This window comes from Petromyzon marinus, chromosome 45, assembly GCF_048934315.1.
Source record: "Petromyzon marinus isolate PM22_M1 ecotype Great Lakes invasive population chromosome 45, UKy_Petmar_22M1.pri1.0, whole genome shotgun sequence".
NCBI lineage: Eukaryota > Metazoa > Chordata > Hyperoartia > Petromyzontiformes > Petromyzontidae > Petromyzon > Petromyzon marinus.
The window spans coordinates 148,706-165,723 of record NC_133711.1 but is presented as its reverse complement, the minus strand read 5'-3'; the positions used below and the strand labels follow the sequence as shown (position 1 = coordinate 165,723).

Genomic DNA, 17,018 nt, shown 5'->3' with positions numbered 1-17,018 from the left:
GATTCCCACCACCATCCGGCACAGAAGAATTCCCTTATCAAAACACTACACCATAGGGCCCTATGCATTTCCGACCAATAACACGTAGCAGTGAACTGGAACACGTACACCAGGCCCTCAAGATGAATGGGTACTCGGACCGCATTATTTGCAAAGATGTTTTTCTCCAACTATGGAGAAACAACCCCCTGAGAAGCCAATCAAAACCATCATGATCCATACATAGCAGTTGTTACCAAAGATATTTCCAAAATCTTTAACAGACACAAGATCCAGGTCTGATTCAATACAGTGCACGAAATCTGTGATCTAATCCCATCTATGAAGGATGTCATTCCTGACATGCAATATCTTGGAGTTTACAAACTGAGTTGTACCTGCGGCAGCAGTTACATCGGGGAAACGAAACGACATGGCAGATCTGAAACATGGCAGAACCAATACCTCTGCCGTAGCTGACCATTGTTATAACGCTGTGGGCTCGCATTATATATATTTTTCCGAGACCAAGGTACTTTGCAAACCTTCGGGCTACTATCAAAGGTTTGTTCATGAAGTCATCCAGATATTTAAACAGACATAACTTCAACCGAGAAGATGGATACAAATTGAGCAATCATTGGAAGGATGTCATTGACCAGGTAAAATCCTAACTGCTTTATAGTGGTTGTTGTCTATCATATCAGCCGGGTACTAGTCTATTTTTCCGAGTTACCCCCCCCCCCCGCATCCCCAGCTTTCTCGGCCTCCCACTTCCAGCCCCGCCCACTTCCCCCCCCCCCCCAGCCTCACGTTCCCTCTCCGAGCGTCCACGCAGCGCTCCCCCTACCCCACACCCCCCTTCGTCTCCCCCCCCTTGCCCCTCCCCCCTTTCTTACCTAGATAACCTCTTACCACGGCAACTCTCCCACTTCAGCAAAACATGTGGTTTTCCCACCTGATGATGATTGCTTGTGTTGCAATCGAAACGTCGTGATTTATTTTATTTTATACCTACGTGACTTTACCGAAAGAACCAAAGAGTAAATATGACACTAACAAAATCCACGACATAGGGTACTTTCTGGGTTATTTGATCATACAACATAATTGTAATTTATCTTCTTTGGTTCTTTCGGTAAAGTCACGTAGAATGAGAATAAAATAATAAATTGATAAAATAAAATAACACAATAATATTCTCACGACGTTTCTGCCACAACACAAGCGGCCTTCATCAGGTGAAGGGACGAGACTGTCTGGTAGGACAGCGCTGGAGTGAAAGAGCCACGTTCAGATCACGGCCTTTAAGCTGTGTGAGAGGAACAAAGTGCCTTGACAAAGGAATTAGCATATAATTTAGCATTGAAATGGCTGAATGATTAGCTTGTGACTGGTCACAGAAATAGTTATGTTAAAAGTTAAAGCATACACATCCGCAGAGGCACCCCTTGACAATGGAATTAGCATAGAATTTAGCATTGAAATAGCTAAGTTAAAGCATACACATCCGCAGAGGCACCCCTTGACAATGGAATTAGCATAGCATTTAACATTGAAATAGCTGAGTGATTAGCTTGTAACTGCTCACAGAAATAGCTACATTAAAGTCAGACCATACACATTCACCGATGCACTTAGTACAAATCAAACAGGAGAATTTAGCATTGAAATAACTAGGCGAATTTAGCATTGAAATAACTGAGTGATTAGCTAGTGACTGGTCACAGAAATGACTATGTTGAAGTCAAGGCCTACACATCTGAGCTATTCACAGTACTATATAGTGAACCAATAAAAACTAAAATATAAATTACCTTCATGTTATCAATAAACTCTATATTCTCCAATCAGCTAAGCTACCAACAATAAGTCGTTATATATCACAATGCTATATGGCGAAAAAATGGGTGGATTCTTACCCTCAACTTCAGCACCACGGATAGCTACGGGCCCCGTTCAGACGGACGAGTTCGTCCATGGTCGGAACAGAGGAGGGGGAGAGAGACAGCTGCGAGGCCCTAGTATACTCCATGTTGTAAAACCATACCATTAACCGTGGTGTGAGAGGTATTAAGAGGCAATGCTGGCGAAAGAGCTGCGGTCTGAAGGTCATCGTAAAAATACAATTAATTAAGAACAGAAATTATTTAAAACATCTTTCCAGTGGTTACTAAGCCAGAATCCATCTTCTCGGTTGAAATTGTCTCTGTGCTTGTATATGTGAATGGCCTCATGAACGAATCTCTCATGGTAGCCGGTTGGTTTGCAAAGAACCTCCGTCTTGGAGAAGTCAATGTCATGTGAGCCCACTGAATTATAACAGTGATCTGCCACGGCAGATGAGTTCGTCCTACTTTGTTTCAAGTCTGCTTTATGTTCGCGGCTGCGGTCCGAGATATGTCTTTTGGTTTCTCCAATGTAGCTACTACCACAGAGGCACTTTAGTTTGTAAACGCCCGGGTACTGTATGTCTGGAACAGCATCTTTTACAGATGGAACTAAATCACGGATTTTATGTACTGTGTTGAATCGGACCTGGATCTTGTGTTTATTCAGGATTTTGGAGATCTTTTTAGTGACCCCTGCAATGTAGGGTAAGGTGATGGTTTTGAGTGGCTCCACAAGAGGATCCTTCTTCATGACTGGAGTGATGGCTTTGTGGATTGTGTAGTCAGAGTAGCCATTAGCCCTGAGAGCCTGGTGTACGTGCTTGAGTTCACTGGTAATGTGTTCCTGGTCGGAAATGCATTGGGCTCTATGGTATAGAGTCTTGATGAGGGAGTTCTTCTGGGATGGATGGTGGTGGGAATCCGGTTTCAAGTAAGCATCTGTATGGGTAGCTTTCCTGTAGACAGAGTGGCTCATTGAACCATCATGTCTCCTTTTAATTAAGACATCCAAAAAGGGTAGTTTGCCATCTTTTTCGACCTCCATGGTAAATCTGATGGCTGGGTGTATGGAATTGATGTGGTCACGGAATTGGTCTAGAGCAGGCTGGCCATGTGGCCAGATGACAAAGGTGTCATCAACGTACCTCTTCCATAAGGTCGGGCGTAGAGTGGCAGTCTGGATGGCGTCAGTTTCAAATTTTTCCATGAATACGTTGGCTACAACCGGAGATAGGGGGGAGCCCATTGGGGTGCCCTTAGTTTGTTTGTAGAAAGTTCCATTCCAGGTGAAGTATGTGTTGGTTAAGCAATGTCTCACCAGGGGGGGTACATCAGTATGCAGTCCTTGATGAACCAGGTCTTCAATGATAGCGATGGTGTCAGGTACCGGGACTTTGGTGAACAAGGACACCACATTAAAACTGACAAGCAGGTCGTTTGGGGACAGGGAAATGGCTTTGATTGTCGATACTAGATGAGTAGAATTTAGTACCGCAGAGGTGGTTTTTCCAGTGAAAGGTCGCAGTATATCAGCAAGAAAACGTGCCAGTTTGTAGGTGGGGGAGCTGATAGTAGAGACGATGGGACGAAGGGGTGTATCTTCTTTGTGTATCTTTGGAAGGCCATATAATCTTGGTGGTCTGGCAGCAGAGGGTTTCAACGAGAGCTGTTTGATCTCATCAATTAATGCTGTTGAATCAGAGATGATTTTGTTCGTTTTGGTGACCAGGCTGTTGGTGGGATCTTTTTATTTTTGTATAGCTGCCATCGTTGAGTAGTTCTTGAATTTTGTTGTTATATTCTGTTTTGTCCATGATGACAGTGGCATTGCCTTTGTCGGCTGAGTGGACGACAATATCATCCCTCTTTTTTAATTGAAATAATTCAAAACGTTCGTCTTTGCTGACCTCAAAAACGCTAAGTTGCCACCCAGCAACATCAGCAAAGACAAACGTTTTGAATTATCTCAATTAAAAAAGAGGGATGATATTGTCGTCCTCTCAGCCGACAAAGGCAATGCCACTGTCATCATGGACAAAACAGAATATAACAACAAAATTCAAGAACTACTCAACGATGGCAGCTATACAAAAATAAAAAGAGATCCCACCAACAGCCTGGTCACCAAAACGAACAAAATCATCTCTGATTCAACAGCATTAATTGATTAGATCAAACAGCTCTCGTTGAAACCCTCTGCTGCCAGACCACCAAGATTATATGGCCTTCCAAAGATACACAAAGAAGATACACCCCTTCGTCCCATCGTCTCTACTATCAGCTCCCCCACCTACAAACTGGCACGTTTTCTTGCTGATATACTGCGACCTTTCACTGGAAAAACCACCTCTGCGGTACTAAATTCTACTCACCTGGTATCGACAATCAAAGCCATTTCCCTGTCCCCAAACGACCTGCTTGTCAGTTTTGATGTGGTGTCCTTGTTCACCAAAGTCCCGGTACCTGACACCATTGCTATCATTGAAGACCTGGTTCATCAAGGACTGCATACTGATGTACCCCCTCTGGTGAGACATTGCTTAACCAACACATACTTCACCTGGAATGGAACTTTCTACAAACAAACTAAGGGCACCCCAATGGGCTCCCCCCTATCTCCGGTTGTAGCCAACGTATTCATGGAAAAATTTGAAACTGACGCCATCCAGACTGCCACTCTACGCCCGACCTTATGGAAGAGGTACGTTGATGACACCTTTGTCATCTGGCCACATGGCCAGCCTGCTCTAGACCAATTCCGTGACCACATCAATTCCATACACCCAGCCATCAGATTTACCATGGAGGTCGAAAAAGATGGCAAACTACCCTTTTTGGATGTCTTAATTAAAAGGAGACATGATGGTTCAATGAGCCACTCTGTCTACAGGAAAGCTACCCATACAGATGCTTACTTGAAACCGGATTCCCACCACCATCCATCCCAGAAGAACTCCCTCATCAAGACTCTATACCATAGAGCCCAATGCATTTCCGACCAGGAACACATTACCAGTGAACTCAAGCACGTACACCAGGCTCTCAGGGCTAATGGCTACTCCGACTACACAATCCGCAAAGCCATCACTCCAGTCATGAAGAAGGATCCTCTTGTGGAGCCACTCAAAACCATCACCTTACCCTACATTGCAGGGGTCACTAAAAAGATCTCCAAAATCCTGAATAAACACAAGATCCAGGTCCGATTCAACACAGTACATAAAATCCGTGATTTAGTTCCATCTGTAAAAGATGCTGTTCCAGACATACAGTACCCGGGCGTTTACAAACTAAAGTGCCTCTGTGGTAGTAGCTACATTGGAGAAACCAAAAGACATATCTCGGACCGCATCCGCGAACATAAAGCAGACTTGAAACACGGTAGGACGAACTCATCTGCCGTGGCAGATCACTGTTATAATTCAGTGGGCTCACATGACATTGACTTCTCCAAGACGGAGGTTCTTTGCAAACCAACCGGCTACCATGAGAGATTCGTTCATGAGGCCATTCACATATACAAGCACAGAGACAATTTCAACCGAGAAGATGGATTCTGGCTTAGTAACCACTGGAAAGATGTTTTAAATAATTTCTGTTCTTAATTAATTGTATTTTTACGATGACCTTCAGACCGCAGCTCTTTCGCCGGCATTGCCTCTTAATACCTCTCACACCACGGTTAATGGTATGGTTTTACAACATGGAGTATACTAGGGCCTCGCAGCTGTCTCTCTCCCCCTCCTCTGTTCCGACCATGGACGAACTCGTCCGTCTGAACGGGGCCCGTAGCTATCCGTGGTGCTGAAGTTGAGGGTAAGAATCCACCCATTTTTTCGCCATATAGCATTGTGATATATAACGACTTATTGTTGGTAGCTTAGCTGATTGGAGAATATAGAGTTTATTGATAACATGAAGGTAATTTATATTTTAGTTTTTATTGGTTCACTATATAGTACTGTGAATAGCTCAGATGTGTAGGCCTTGACTTCAACATAGTCATTTCTGTGACCAGTCACTAGCTAATCACTCAGTTATTTCAATGCTAAATTCGCCTAGTTATTTCAATGCTAAATTCTCCTGTTTGATTTGTACTAAGTGCCTCGGTAAATGTGTATGGTCTGACTTTAACGTAGCTATTTCTGTGAGCAGTTACAAGCTAATTACTCAGCTATTTCAATGCTAAATTCTATGCTAATTCCATTGTCAAGGGGTGCCTCTGCGGATGTGTATGCTTTAACCTAGCTATTTCAATGCTAAATTCTATGCTAATTCCATTGTCAAGGGGTGCCTCTGCGGATGTGTATGCTTTAACTTTTAACATAACTATTTCTGTGACCAGTCACAAGCTAATCATTCAGCCATTTCAATGCTAAATTATATGCTAATTCCTTTGTCAAGGCGCTTTGTTCCTCTCACACAGCTTAAAGGCCGTGATCTGAACGTGGCTCTTTCACTCCAGCGCTGTCCTACCAGACAGTCTCGTCCCTTCACCTGATGAAGGCCGCTTGTGTTGTGGCCGAAACGTCGTGAGAATATTATTGTGTTATTTTATTTTATCAATTTATTATTTTATTCTCATACTACGTGACTTTACCGAAAGAACCAAAGAAGATGAATCATTGCAGTCACGAAAGCTTTAAATCGAAATTGTAATTTAATTAGGGTGATAAAGATAACGGTAGTAATAGATACAGGCGGCTGTTGATTGACCGGACGTGATGTGTGCTGCTCATGTGCAGAGCCGGGTGTGTGGTGAGCACGCGCTGTGTGTCACGGAGCACCTCCGACACGTGGTGGCACGAGCACCTCTCGGAGGAGAACAACGCCTTCCTGCGGCGCCACATCAAGCAGGAGTTTACTGAGCTCACGGCTGCGCGCCTCAACCCCCTGAAGGATGAGCCATGGTCCCGGCACACGTGGACGCCTGGTCAGGGGCACGCAGGGACCCAGAGACCTGGCACTGCACATTCATTTGTTCAGCCTTTTACCAAGAATGGGCATTCATTCTCTTTGCTGTTAATTTATATTGCTGTTGCATTGAAGTGAAACACTTGCTTCCTATACAATCTCATTACGTGTTGTGGAGCATTCCAGGTCAGATAAAAGCAGAACTCTTCTGTGTCTCCACATTTTTGCCCATCAACCGGTTGGCCAGCTTCATTTGTGTACCTGAGTCTGCTTGATAGAATCCAACACTTTTTTGGTTGAGGATTTTACTTATTTACTCCAGTCACACTATAATTTGACTGGATGTGGTGCATGCTGCTCATGTGGGCCTTACCTGGTGAAATAATAGAAAAAGTGTCGTGTTTAGTTTATTTCGTTGCTTTCATGTTACTCTTTTGCTACTACAGGCATTGTTTCATGAATTTCACTCCTTAATACCTCCGCCAATGTGAAAACATTTTACCAGACAGACAGTTTCCTATTCTTTTTGTCTTTCGGTAAGTCGTGTAGATAGGTTCAAAGAAAATAACAAAAAACTACGACTTTTCGATCGCAACACAAGTGGTCGTCAACAGGAAAAGGGGGTTAGCCTCTAAAGGCAAACTGTTTATAAAGGCTTGAAATGGGCGTAGCCTAAGTGTCATCAGCATGGGCGGGGCAGCTAATGTTTATGTAAGTGATGGTACTCGTAGAGGGCAACGACGGCGCTGGTGGTGGGTTTTCACCAATTAAAGGGCTGCCAAGTAATCACTGCACTTCGCTTTACACACACTGTTGATGGTGGAGGTTGCTGCGAGAGGTGATGGTACTCGGAGAGGGCCACGACGGCACTGGTGGTGTGCTTCCACCAATTAAAGGGCTGCCAGGTCTAAAATGGAAACATAGCCAGTTATGACTTAAACTGGTTGATAATGTCCTTCCAGTGATTGCTTAGTTTCTACCCATCTCGGTTGAAATTGTGTCTTTGTCTGTATATATGGATGGCTTCATGAACGAATCTTTGTTAATAACCAGTGGGTTTGCAAAGTACCTTCGTCTTAGAGAAATCAATTTCGTGTGAGCCCACCGCATTAAAACAATGATCAGCCATGGCCGAGGTATTGGTCCTACCATGTTTCAGGTCTGCCTTATGTTCACGAACACGGTCCGAGACATGTCGCTTAGTTTCCCCAATGTAACGACTACGCAAATACAGCTTAGTTTGTAGACGCCAGGGTATTGCATGCCAGGGATCACATCCTTCACACATGGGATCAGATCACGAATTTTATGTACTGTGTTAAATCGAACCTGGATCTTGTGTTTGCTCATGATTTTGGAAATATTTTTGGTGACCTCTGATATGTATGGCAAGGGGATGGTTTTGATTGGGTCTTCAGATGGTTCTTTCCCAATGGTTGGGGTGATAACTTTACGGATTGTGTAGTCTGAATATCCATTCGTCTTGAGAGCTTGGTGTACGTGTTCCAGTTCACTGGCGAGGTGATCATGGTCGGAAATACATTGAGCTCCATGGTGTAGAGTTTTGATGAGGGAATTTTTCTGGGATGGATGGTGGTGGGAGTCATGTTTTAGGTAGGCATCCGTATGGGTTGCTTTCCTGTAGACTGGCCCATTGAACCATCTGGTCTCTTTTCGATTAAAACATCCAAGAATGGTAGCTTGCCATCCTTTTCCACCTCCATGGTGAATTTGATAGCTGGGTGTATGGAATTGATGTGGTTGAGGAATTGGTTCAGAGCTGGTCGGCCATATGGCCGACCAAGTCAAAACAGTTTTCTGTCATCCATACTCACTTCAACTACCATGTGACCATGTGGGGGACAGTACACCAGTTATCTTATTATATGCTCTTACTCTCAGCTTTGAAACTCCCATCTATTGTGTTTACCCACATTCCTCTAACCTTGCACAATTCAAGAATGGTGCTCATCTGTTGTAGTATTTGGGTAGCTATTGAGCCAACACATCACACTGTAGTGAAGTCGCTGCAGTGATTTGACAGTGCTAAGTTTGTGTTCCGGAAAGTCATTTGAAATCTTTCTCTCCAACAAAAATTCAAATGCATGTCGGATAGCCCAGTATGCGTAACCCATATATGCATCTACAAACCAACAGCTGTTTGATTTTTGGATTATGTTTGTGCTCACCCGCAGTACTTGCCCCAAGAGTGTGCTGTGTGATGGCTGAACATGGTGCTGTGTGCGTTCAGGCTCACGGAGAGTTGGTCTTGTTGCTGTCAAACTGGGCATCATGCCAGCCTGGACCAAATCTGGTGAAAAGCAACCCGTCACCGTCTTGCAGGTTTGTGTAGCTAGCTGTCTTCCGTGGGATCCACACGCTCACCACCTGCCTGTCGGCCCCAGTGCTAATGCGGTCACCCACTCCACTCACGCCTCTGTATGCCGCACAGGTGCAGGACTGCCACGTGCTGCAGCACCTCTCCAAGGAGGAGTACGACGGTGTAACAGATGTCCTCCTTGTAGGCGGAAAAAACGTCTCTCCATTTAGTGTACGTCACTCACTGGTTGACTCATATGCTTGTTTGCTTGCTCACTAGCTTGATAACTCAGTTACCCCTATGCTCACTTGCTCAGTCACCCGATGACTCGCTCTTACTAATTTTCTGCGTTAACGGACTCGGTCACTTGCTTGCTTACTTAATTGCTTGTTCACTCGCTTGCTCACTCACTGATTCTCTTATTAACTTCCTCATTCAGTCATTCGCTCACTCACACTTGCTGACTTGCAGACTAGCTACCTTGCTCGCTCAGTGACTCGCTCCTTCACTGACATGCTTAGTTAAATCACACACTTGCTTACTGGCTTGCTCATGCACTGTTGCCTAATTAAATAATGAACAATGTATTTAATTGCTGATGATTATGATAATGATTATGATGGTTCTGCACAGCACTCGAGGGTTCACTTGGAGCGGTGCCGCCTGGCTGGAGTTCCTCCCAAGCAGAAGGTGTCAGTATTTGAGGTGTCCAAGCACGCCCTTGTCAAGCCAGGTGATAGCGCCTTCACACCCAGCAGTGCAAGACTTAAACCATTAACACTGCCATTAGCACCATCGCCAGAACCATGGAGAGCGCCACCATCAGTGCCACCTTCAGTACCAGCAGCATCGGCACCATAGATATCACTTTAAATACGAGTGCCATTGTGCCATCACAAGCCCCACCATCCTAACCACCACCAGCATTATGATCGGTACTACTATTACCATCGTGGATATCACCACTCTTGTGCCACTGTCAACACCACGAGCCACACCAACATCGGCACCAATAATAGTTCCATCACAACAGACATCGCAACACTACCTCCATCAGCACTGCTATGGAGCAAACATCTAGCCTGAACCATCAAGAAATTACATACAGTAATATCCCGATGTACGTCATCCCGCTGTACGTACTTTCGCTTTAACGTACTCAACTTACTGATACCCAATCCCGTTTTACATACCGTGGTACTTCGCCAGAACGTACTCGAGATTTACGAGCTTAACCGTTAAGACCCCGACGTTGTTTACGCTGCACGTCGACATTCGGGCACCAGATGGCGCCCACGCGTTAGCGTCCCTGACTGCCTATCGTCTCTTCTACGGGCACACGTATAGTATCAATATTTTTTCCCCACATACTGTATTTATGACGAATATGTTTATACAAGTGTAAACTATTTTAATATGTTAAATAATATATTTGGTATAATAGACAAGGTCATATTTTAAAATATGAATAATATACACGCTCACACCGATGGTTGTACAGTATAGATGTGCAATGGGTTATTGAGCATCTTCAGTTTACGTACTGCACCACGTTACGATCCACCATTCCATCTCTTTGCTTCGATTTAAGTACAGCAAAAGCTCTGTTATCCGGCACTTTACCACCCGAAATGGTTGATAAACCGGTGTCTGTCATAGACGGCGATACGAATCTTCTTTCACTTATCCGGAAAAATTCCGAAAGCCATCCAGTATCTTGTCATGTGCTTCTCAGATATCTGTTGTTTACAGCAGCTTAAGGATGCTGCCGGATGGTGGGGCTAGCAGCAGTCTCAATTGCAAACACAAGGTGCATTCAGAAGCAGCTGAGAGGCAGTAAATGTAGAGTATACTATTTAAGTGTACTGTATACTGTACTATAAACTATCCCACTGCTTTTCGACAATCAACTTGGAATGTATGTATATTGAACTTTTTTCACACCGTACGTAAGCCAACCGTGCTAAACGGAGCTGTGGGGGAAGGACAACAAACTAAACAAACAAAAACAGTTATAAAGACATTAGTTTTGAATTTAGATTTTAAAATGCATAGCTCCAGTGGCTTCCTAATATTGGAAGGAAGAGCATTCTAGACGGCCGCAGAAGCGTGTCTGAAAGCGCGCGATGCAGTGACCATCTTTGCTCAATGGTTATCCAAAAGCCGCTGTGAGGATGACCGAAGTTTGCGCGATGGTTGATGCTCCTTGATGAGATCACCAACGTCTTATGATTCATTTGTCGCAACCACTTTGTGTGTAATGAGTGCGACCTTATAGAATGTTCTACAACTGATTGGTGAGTACCTCTGTAAATGTCTTATATCATACTCTTTGGTTCTTTCGGTAAAGTCACATAGGTATAAAATAAATTTAAATCACGACGTTTCGGGCACAACACAAGCATCCGTCATCAGGTGTTTGTTCCACCCATGGATCCCTGCAGTCACGATAACTTCAAATCTTATATCATAGTTAAAATGTAGGCTTAGTTTCATTCTTGAAGAGTTTTTTTGTCATTAAAAAATTTGGTGAACTATAAGTATAACATTTGATTAACCGGCACCCTCCATTTCCCATGGATGCCGGATAACAGAACTTTTGCTGTACTTTCAATTTACGTTTTGGTTTTCAGGAACGCATCCTGGGCGCAAACATGGTATGCCTGTCAATGAGAGTACTAATGAGACCTGAAAGAACTGGTTCTTGCATTGAATTGTGACGATTCAGTGAATCACTGGAGTGGGGAGGGGAGGCAGCGGAACCAGTCGTTATCAGGTCATCACCAAGGCTGCCACCATCACCGTGCACTGCCACCTTAATTACCTGCACCTTCAACAATACTGTCATCTGCACCCATAATTGACACCAGCGCCATCAGTTTATTGCTGCTGCTGGCTTGAATCTCACTGCTCTGCGATGCCCATCTTGTTGCAGGAACCCCGCTCTACGCCGCCCACTTCCGGCCTGGGCAGTACGTGGACGTGACAGCCAAAACGTGAGCGCCACTCCGCCCCTCCCCCACCCCGAGTTCTCAACCATGGGTTTATTCTCATCCTCTGATCCCCCTCCATGCTGTCGCTGCCACTTAGAGGAAGGAGGAAGGCAAACCCAGAGAGTCCACAGCTGCTGTATGACTGCAGGGAATTTTAAGTCTTCTTTTTCTCACCATCAAATAATAAAAGTTGCGTTGTAGAGCCCGGGGCACGCAGTGTAAATATACGTATGTACGTGTCTACATGAGCTTTTGATGTTTTGGGTTATGATGCTCATGAGATTGACTGGCAGAAGATGACCAGTAAAAGGTAAAGCCCTGGAATTGCTTGTTCATGCCACTGCTGGTGGAAGGGCTTCTTCTCGAGAGAGAGTCCGAGACATACCATTGTGCATTGCAAAACTGGGTTGCTGGTATACATGTGTAGTGACGCAGATCGGAGACAGTAATACTTGGAGGCACTTCTTTATTAAACAAGCACCATCGGGATAAATACACACCCTATGTGGGTGCACACTATTATAATTAAGACCGTCTATTGTCAGCGGAACTACTTTGTAGGCTGTCTGACTAACAGCACCCCGGTTTGGTGAAGACGGAGACGACGACGAGGAGATAGTGACGATGAGATGGTGACGATGATGATCTTGAACAGCACAACGGGGATTCCACTTCTAGCAACAGCCCCGAGCTCCCGCTCAGGGCCCCCTCTTATACTCCCAGACGTGGCCTTGCTCCGCCCTGGCCACGCCCCCCTTCTGGAACCTACTAGCGGGTTCCGGGGGCTTCCTGATGGGCCCCTTCTATGACCTTTCCCATAGATGTCCCCCTCTCGTATATATCGTGGCCTGCTAATGCGAGTTCTGCTGTACACCGCAGTTACCCTTTTCCGCCAGCAGCCAGCCCTATACCCCTACACGTGTGAGGCTGAGTGTTTGTGGGGAGTGGTGCGACAGTGGTTCCTGTACTGCACCACGAACCCAGTGACTGGAGTTTGATTCCCACTCATAGCCAACATTGGTGATGAATCTATGTTTGAAGTTTTCGTGACTGCAGGGATTCATACTCTTTGGTTCTTTCGGTAAAGTCACGTACAGTGAGGGAAAAAAGTATTTGATCCCCTGCTGATGTTGTACGTTTGCCCACTGACAAAGAAATGATCAGTCTATAATTTCAATGGCAGGTTTATTTGAACAGTGAGAGACAGAATAACAACAAACAAAAATCCAGAAAAACGCATGTCAGAAATGTTATAAATTGATTTGCATTTTAATGAGGGAAATAAGTATTTGACCCCCTCTGAATCAGAAAGATTTCTGGCTCCCATGTGTCTTTTATACAGGTAACAAGCTGAGATTAGGAGCACTCCCTTTAAGAGTGTGCTCCTAATCTCAGCTCGTTACCTGTATAAAAGACACCTGTCCACAGAAGCAATCAATCAGATTCCAAACTCTCCACCTTGGCCAAGACCAAAGAGCTCTCCAAAAATGTCAGGGACAAGATTATAGACCTACACAAGGCTGGAATGGGCTACAAGACCATTGTCAAGCAGCTTGGTGAGAAGGTGACAACAGTTGGTGCGATTATTCGCAAATGGAAGAAACACAAAATAACTGTTAATCTCCCTCGGCCTGGGGCTCCATGCGAGATCTCACCTGGTGGAGTTGCAATGATCATGAGAATGGTAAGGAATCAGCCCAGAACTACACGGGAGGATCTTGTCAATGATCTCAAGGCAGCTGGGACCATAGTCACCAAGAAAACAATTGGTAACACACTATGCCGTGAAAGACTGAAATCCTGCAGCGCCCGCGAGGTTCCCTGCTCAAGAAAGCACACAAACATGCCCGTCTGAAGTTTGCCAATGACCATCTGAATGATTCAAAGGAAAACTGGGTGAAAGTGTTGTGGTCAGATGAGACCAAAATGGAGCTCTTTGGCATCAACTCAACTCGCCGTGTTTGGAGGAGGAGGAATGCTGCCTATGACCCCAAGAACACCATCCCCACCGTCAAACATGGAGGTGGAAACATTATGCTTTGGGGGTGTTTTTCTGCTAAGGGGACAGGACAACTTCACCGCATCAAAGGGACGATGGACGGGGCCATGTATCATCAAATCTTGGGTGAGAACCTCCTTCCCTCAGCCAGGGCATTGAAAATGGGTCGTGGATGGGTATTCCAGCATGACAATGACCCAAAACACACGGCCAAGGCAACAAAGGAGTGGCTCAAGAAGAAGCACATTAAGGTCCTGGAGTGGCGTAGCCAGTCTCCAGACCTTAATCCCATAGAAAATCTGTGGAGGGAGCTGAAGGTTCGAGTTGCCAAACGTCAGCCTCGAAACCTTAATGACTTGGAGAAGATCTGCAAAGAGGAGTGGGACAAAATCCCTCCTGAGATGTGTGCAAACCTGGTGGCCAACTACAAGAAACGTCTGACCTCTGTGATTGCCAACAAGGGTTTTGCCACCAAGTACTGAGTCATGTTTTGCAGAGGGGTCAAATACTTATTTCCCTCATTAAAATGCAAATCAATTTATAACATTTTTGACATGCGTTTTTCTGGATTGTTTTGTTGTTATTCTGTCTCTCACTGTTCAAATAAACCTACCATTAAAATTATAGACTTATCATTTCTTTGTCAGTGGGCAAATGTACAAAATCAGCAGGGGATCAAATACTTTTTTCCCTCACTATTGGTATAAAATAAAATCAATTAAATCACGACGTTTCGATTGCAATACAAGCAATCATAATCAGGTGGGGAAACCACAGCAAGAATACGTTTTTTGCTGAAGTGGGAGAGAGAGTTGCCGTGGTAAGAGGTTATAGAGGCAAGGAAGAGGAGCAAGGGGGGATAGGGAGGGGTGTGAGTGTGGGGTAGGGGGAGGGGAGGTGCTGCGTGGAGTAGCAGTACCTGGTGGATATGATAGACGACAACCACTACAAAGCAGTTAGGGTTTTACCTGGTTAGGAGTAAGGGAGGAGAGGAAAGATGGGGGTGTGTGGTACGGGGAGGGAGAGTGCTGAGTGGTGTAGTAGTACCCGGCCCAAGGCAGATCTGAAACACGGCAGAACCAATACTTCAGCCATAGCTGACCATTGCTATAACGCTGTGGGCTCTCATGATATTTTTTTTTTCCGAGACCAAGGTACTCTGCAAACTTTCGGGCTACTATCAAAGGTTTGTTGATGAAGCCATCCAGATATATAAACATAGACATAACTTCAACTGAGAAGATGGATACAAATTGAGCAATCATTGGAAGGATGTTATTAACCAGGTAAAACCCTAACTGCTTTGCAGTGGTTGTCGTATATCATATCTGCCGGGTACTACTACACCACGCAGTACCTCCCCCCCACACCCCTCCCTATCCCCCCCCTTGCTCCTCTCCCTTCCTTCCCTATATAACCTCTTACCACAGCAACTCTCTCTCCCACTTCAGCAAAAAACTTCTTCTTGCTGTGGTTTTCCCACCTGATGATGATTGCTTGTGTTGTCGAAACGTCGTGATTTTATTTATTTTATTTTATACCTACGTGATTTTACCGAAAGAACCAAAGAGTATTGGTGACGAATAACTGAACTGGTCCTGGGCCTCCCCTAGGTTCACTCGGCCTTCAATTAATATCTGGTGTAGTGTGTAAACATCAGCACATGAGAGAGAAAAATACGGCTGGGCGAGGTGCTGGCCACCTCCCCCCTCGTGTGCCATGTTGGCCTTAATAGGTGCGCGTGAACAGCACTTGCCCCAACAATCCATTAAAGGCTACAAGGGGAATCTTCAACTACAGCATTGTAAAGGTATCCCTAGATTTATGGACATTCGGTTTACGAAATTTTGCATAACGAAATTGACAAATTATGGATACTTTTCGATAAACGAAATTTTTTCTGCCTTCACGAAATTTAACTCTGGCACACGCCGTGAGATTACACAAGAACCATACGGGAGGCTGCGTCGTCATCCATCCCCGACAATGTTACGGTGTCCCTGTAGTGCAATAGTAGCAACACCTCCACATCACCTTTACAGTCATTCCAACATGCAGCAGATATTTTGTTGAGGTCCCTGAAAAGGTAAATGTTCTTGTTTTAAATTAATTATTATTTAATCGTTTTAATATTTATGTTCTTTATTATTATTTTGTATTGTGAAAAGAGATATAGGTGTATATTTTTAGATTAGGAGTAGAGATGGAATGACTATCTAAAACATCCCTGATTTTTTGTATTAAATGAATGGGCAAAATCCATTTATATTCACGAAATTTAGTTTTACGTGTGTTTTTTTCAGGAAGAAGGCATCCCATTTGTAAATCGAGGCTTACCTGGCAACTTGAGTTCAATTCCTGAATTCAAATGGCCACGATATATAGCTCTGGTGTAAATCGGTATTTGAGGCTAGCCTCGGCTGATTCGGGTTCAGATGTGTGCATTGTGGCGCTGTGACGAGGGTGGCCCAACGAGTGTGCCTCCGGCCACACCCGCAACCCCCCCTCCCCGCACCCCCCCACCATGCTTTGCTGGCCTGAAAGCAGTGTCCCTTGCAGTCTTTGAGGCTGATGTGCGATCTGTGTGTGGCAGCATTGGCAAGGGCTTCCAGGGCGTGATGAAGCGGTGGGGCTACTCGGGGCAGCCGGCCACTCACGGGCAGACCAAGACGCACCGGCGCATGGGCGCCATCGCGGCCGCGGTGAGAGAGAACAACCCTGGCGTGCCCTCACCCCAACAACAAACACGACCATTCCTTAACGCTGACAATATCGCTAACCTTAATCCCCATAACACTAGCGCCAGCGTTTTGCTTAAGCCCAGTCTGTAATGTAACCCGAGTGTTAACACGAGGTAGAATCCCTGACTTCTAAATTAAACCTCAGCCTTGATCCACATGCTAGCATCGGCTCCAACCCCA

At 45.0% G+C, this 17,018-nt stretch overlaps 1 protein-coding gene across 1 annotated transcript in view; it reads left to right on the top strand.

The window, feature by feature from the left end:
- MRPL3 (mitochondrial ribosomal protein L3) overlaps positions 1-17,018 on the top strand; it is a 37,491-nt gene that overhangs the window by 1,849 nt on the left and 18,624 nt on the right. The window contains exons 2-7 of the mRNA XM_032971208.2: positions 6,617-6,804; positions 9,037-9,128; positions 9,238-9,336; positions 9,739-9,838; positions 12,041-12,101; positions 16,691-16,799. Coding sequence (XP_032827099.1) covers positions 6,617-6,804; positions 9,037-9,128; positions 9,238-9,336; positions 9,739-9,838; positions 12,041-12,101; positions 16,691-16,799 — 649 coding nt within the window. The remainder of the gene's footprint in view (positions 1-6,616; positions 6,805-9,036; positions 9,129-9,237; positions 9,337-9,738; positions 9,839-12,040; positions 12,102-16,690; positions 16,800-17,018) is intronic.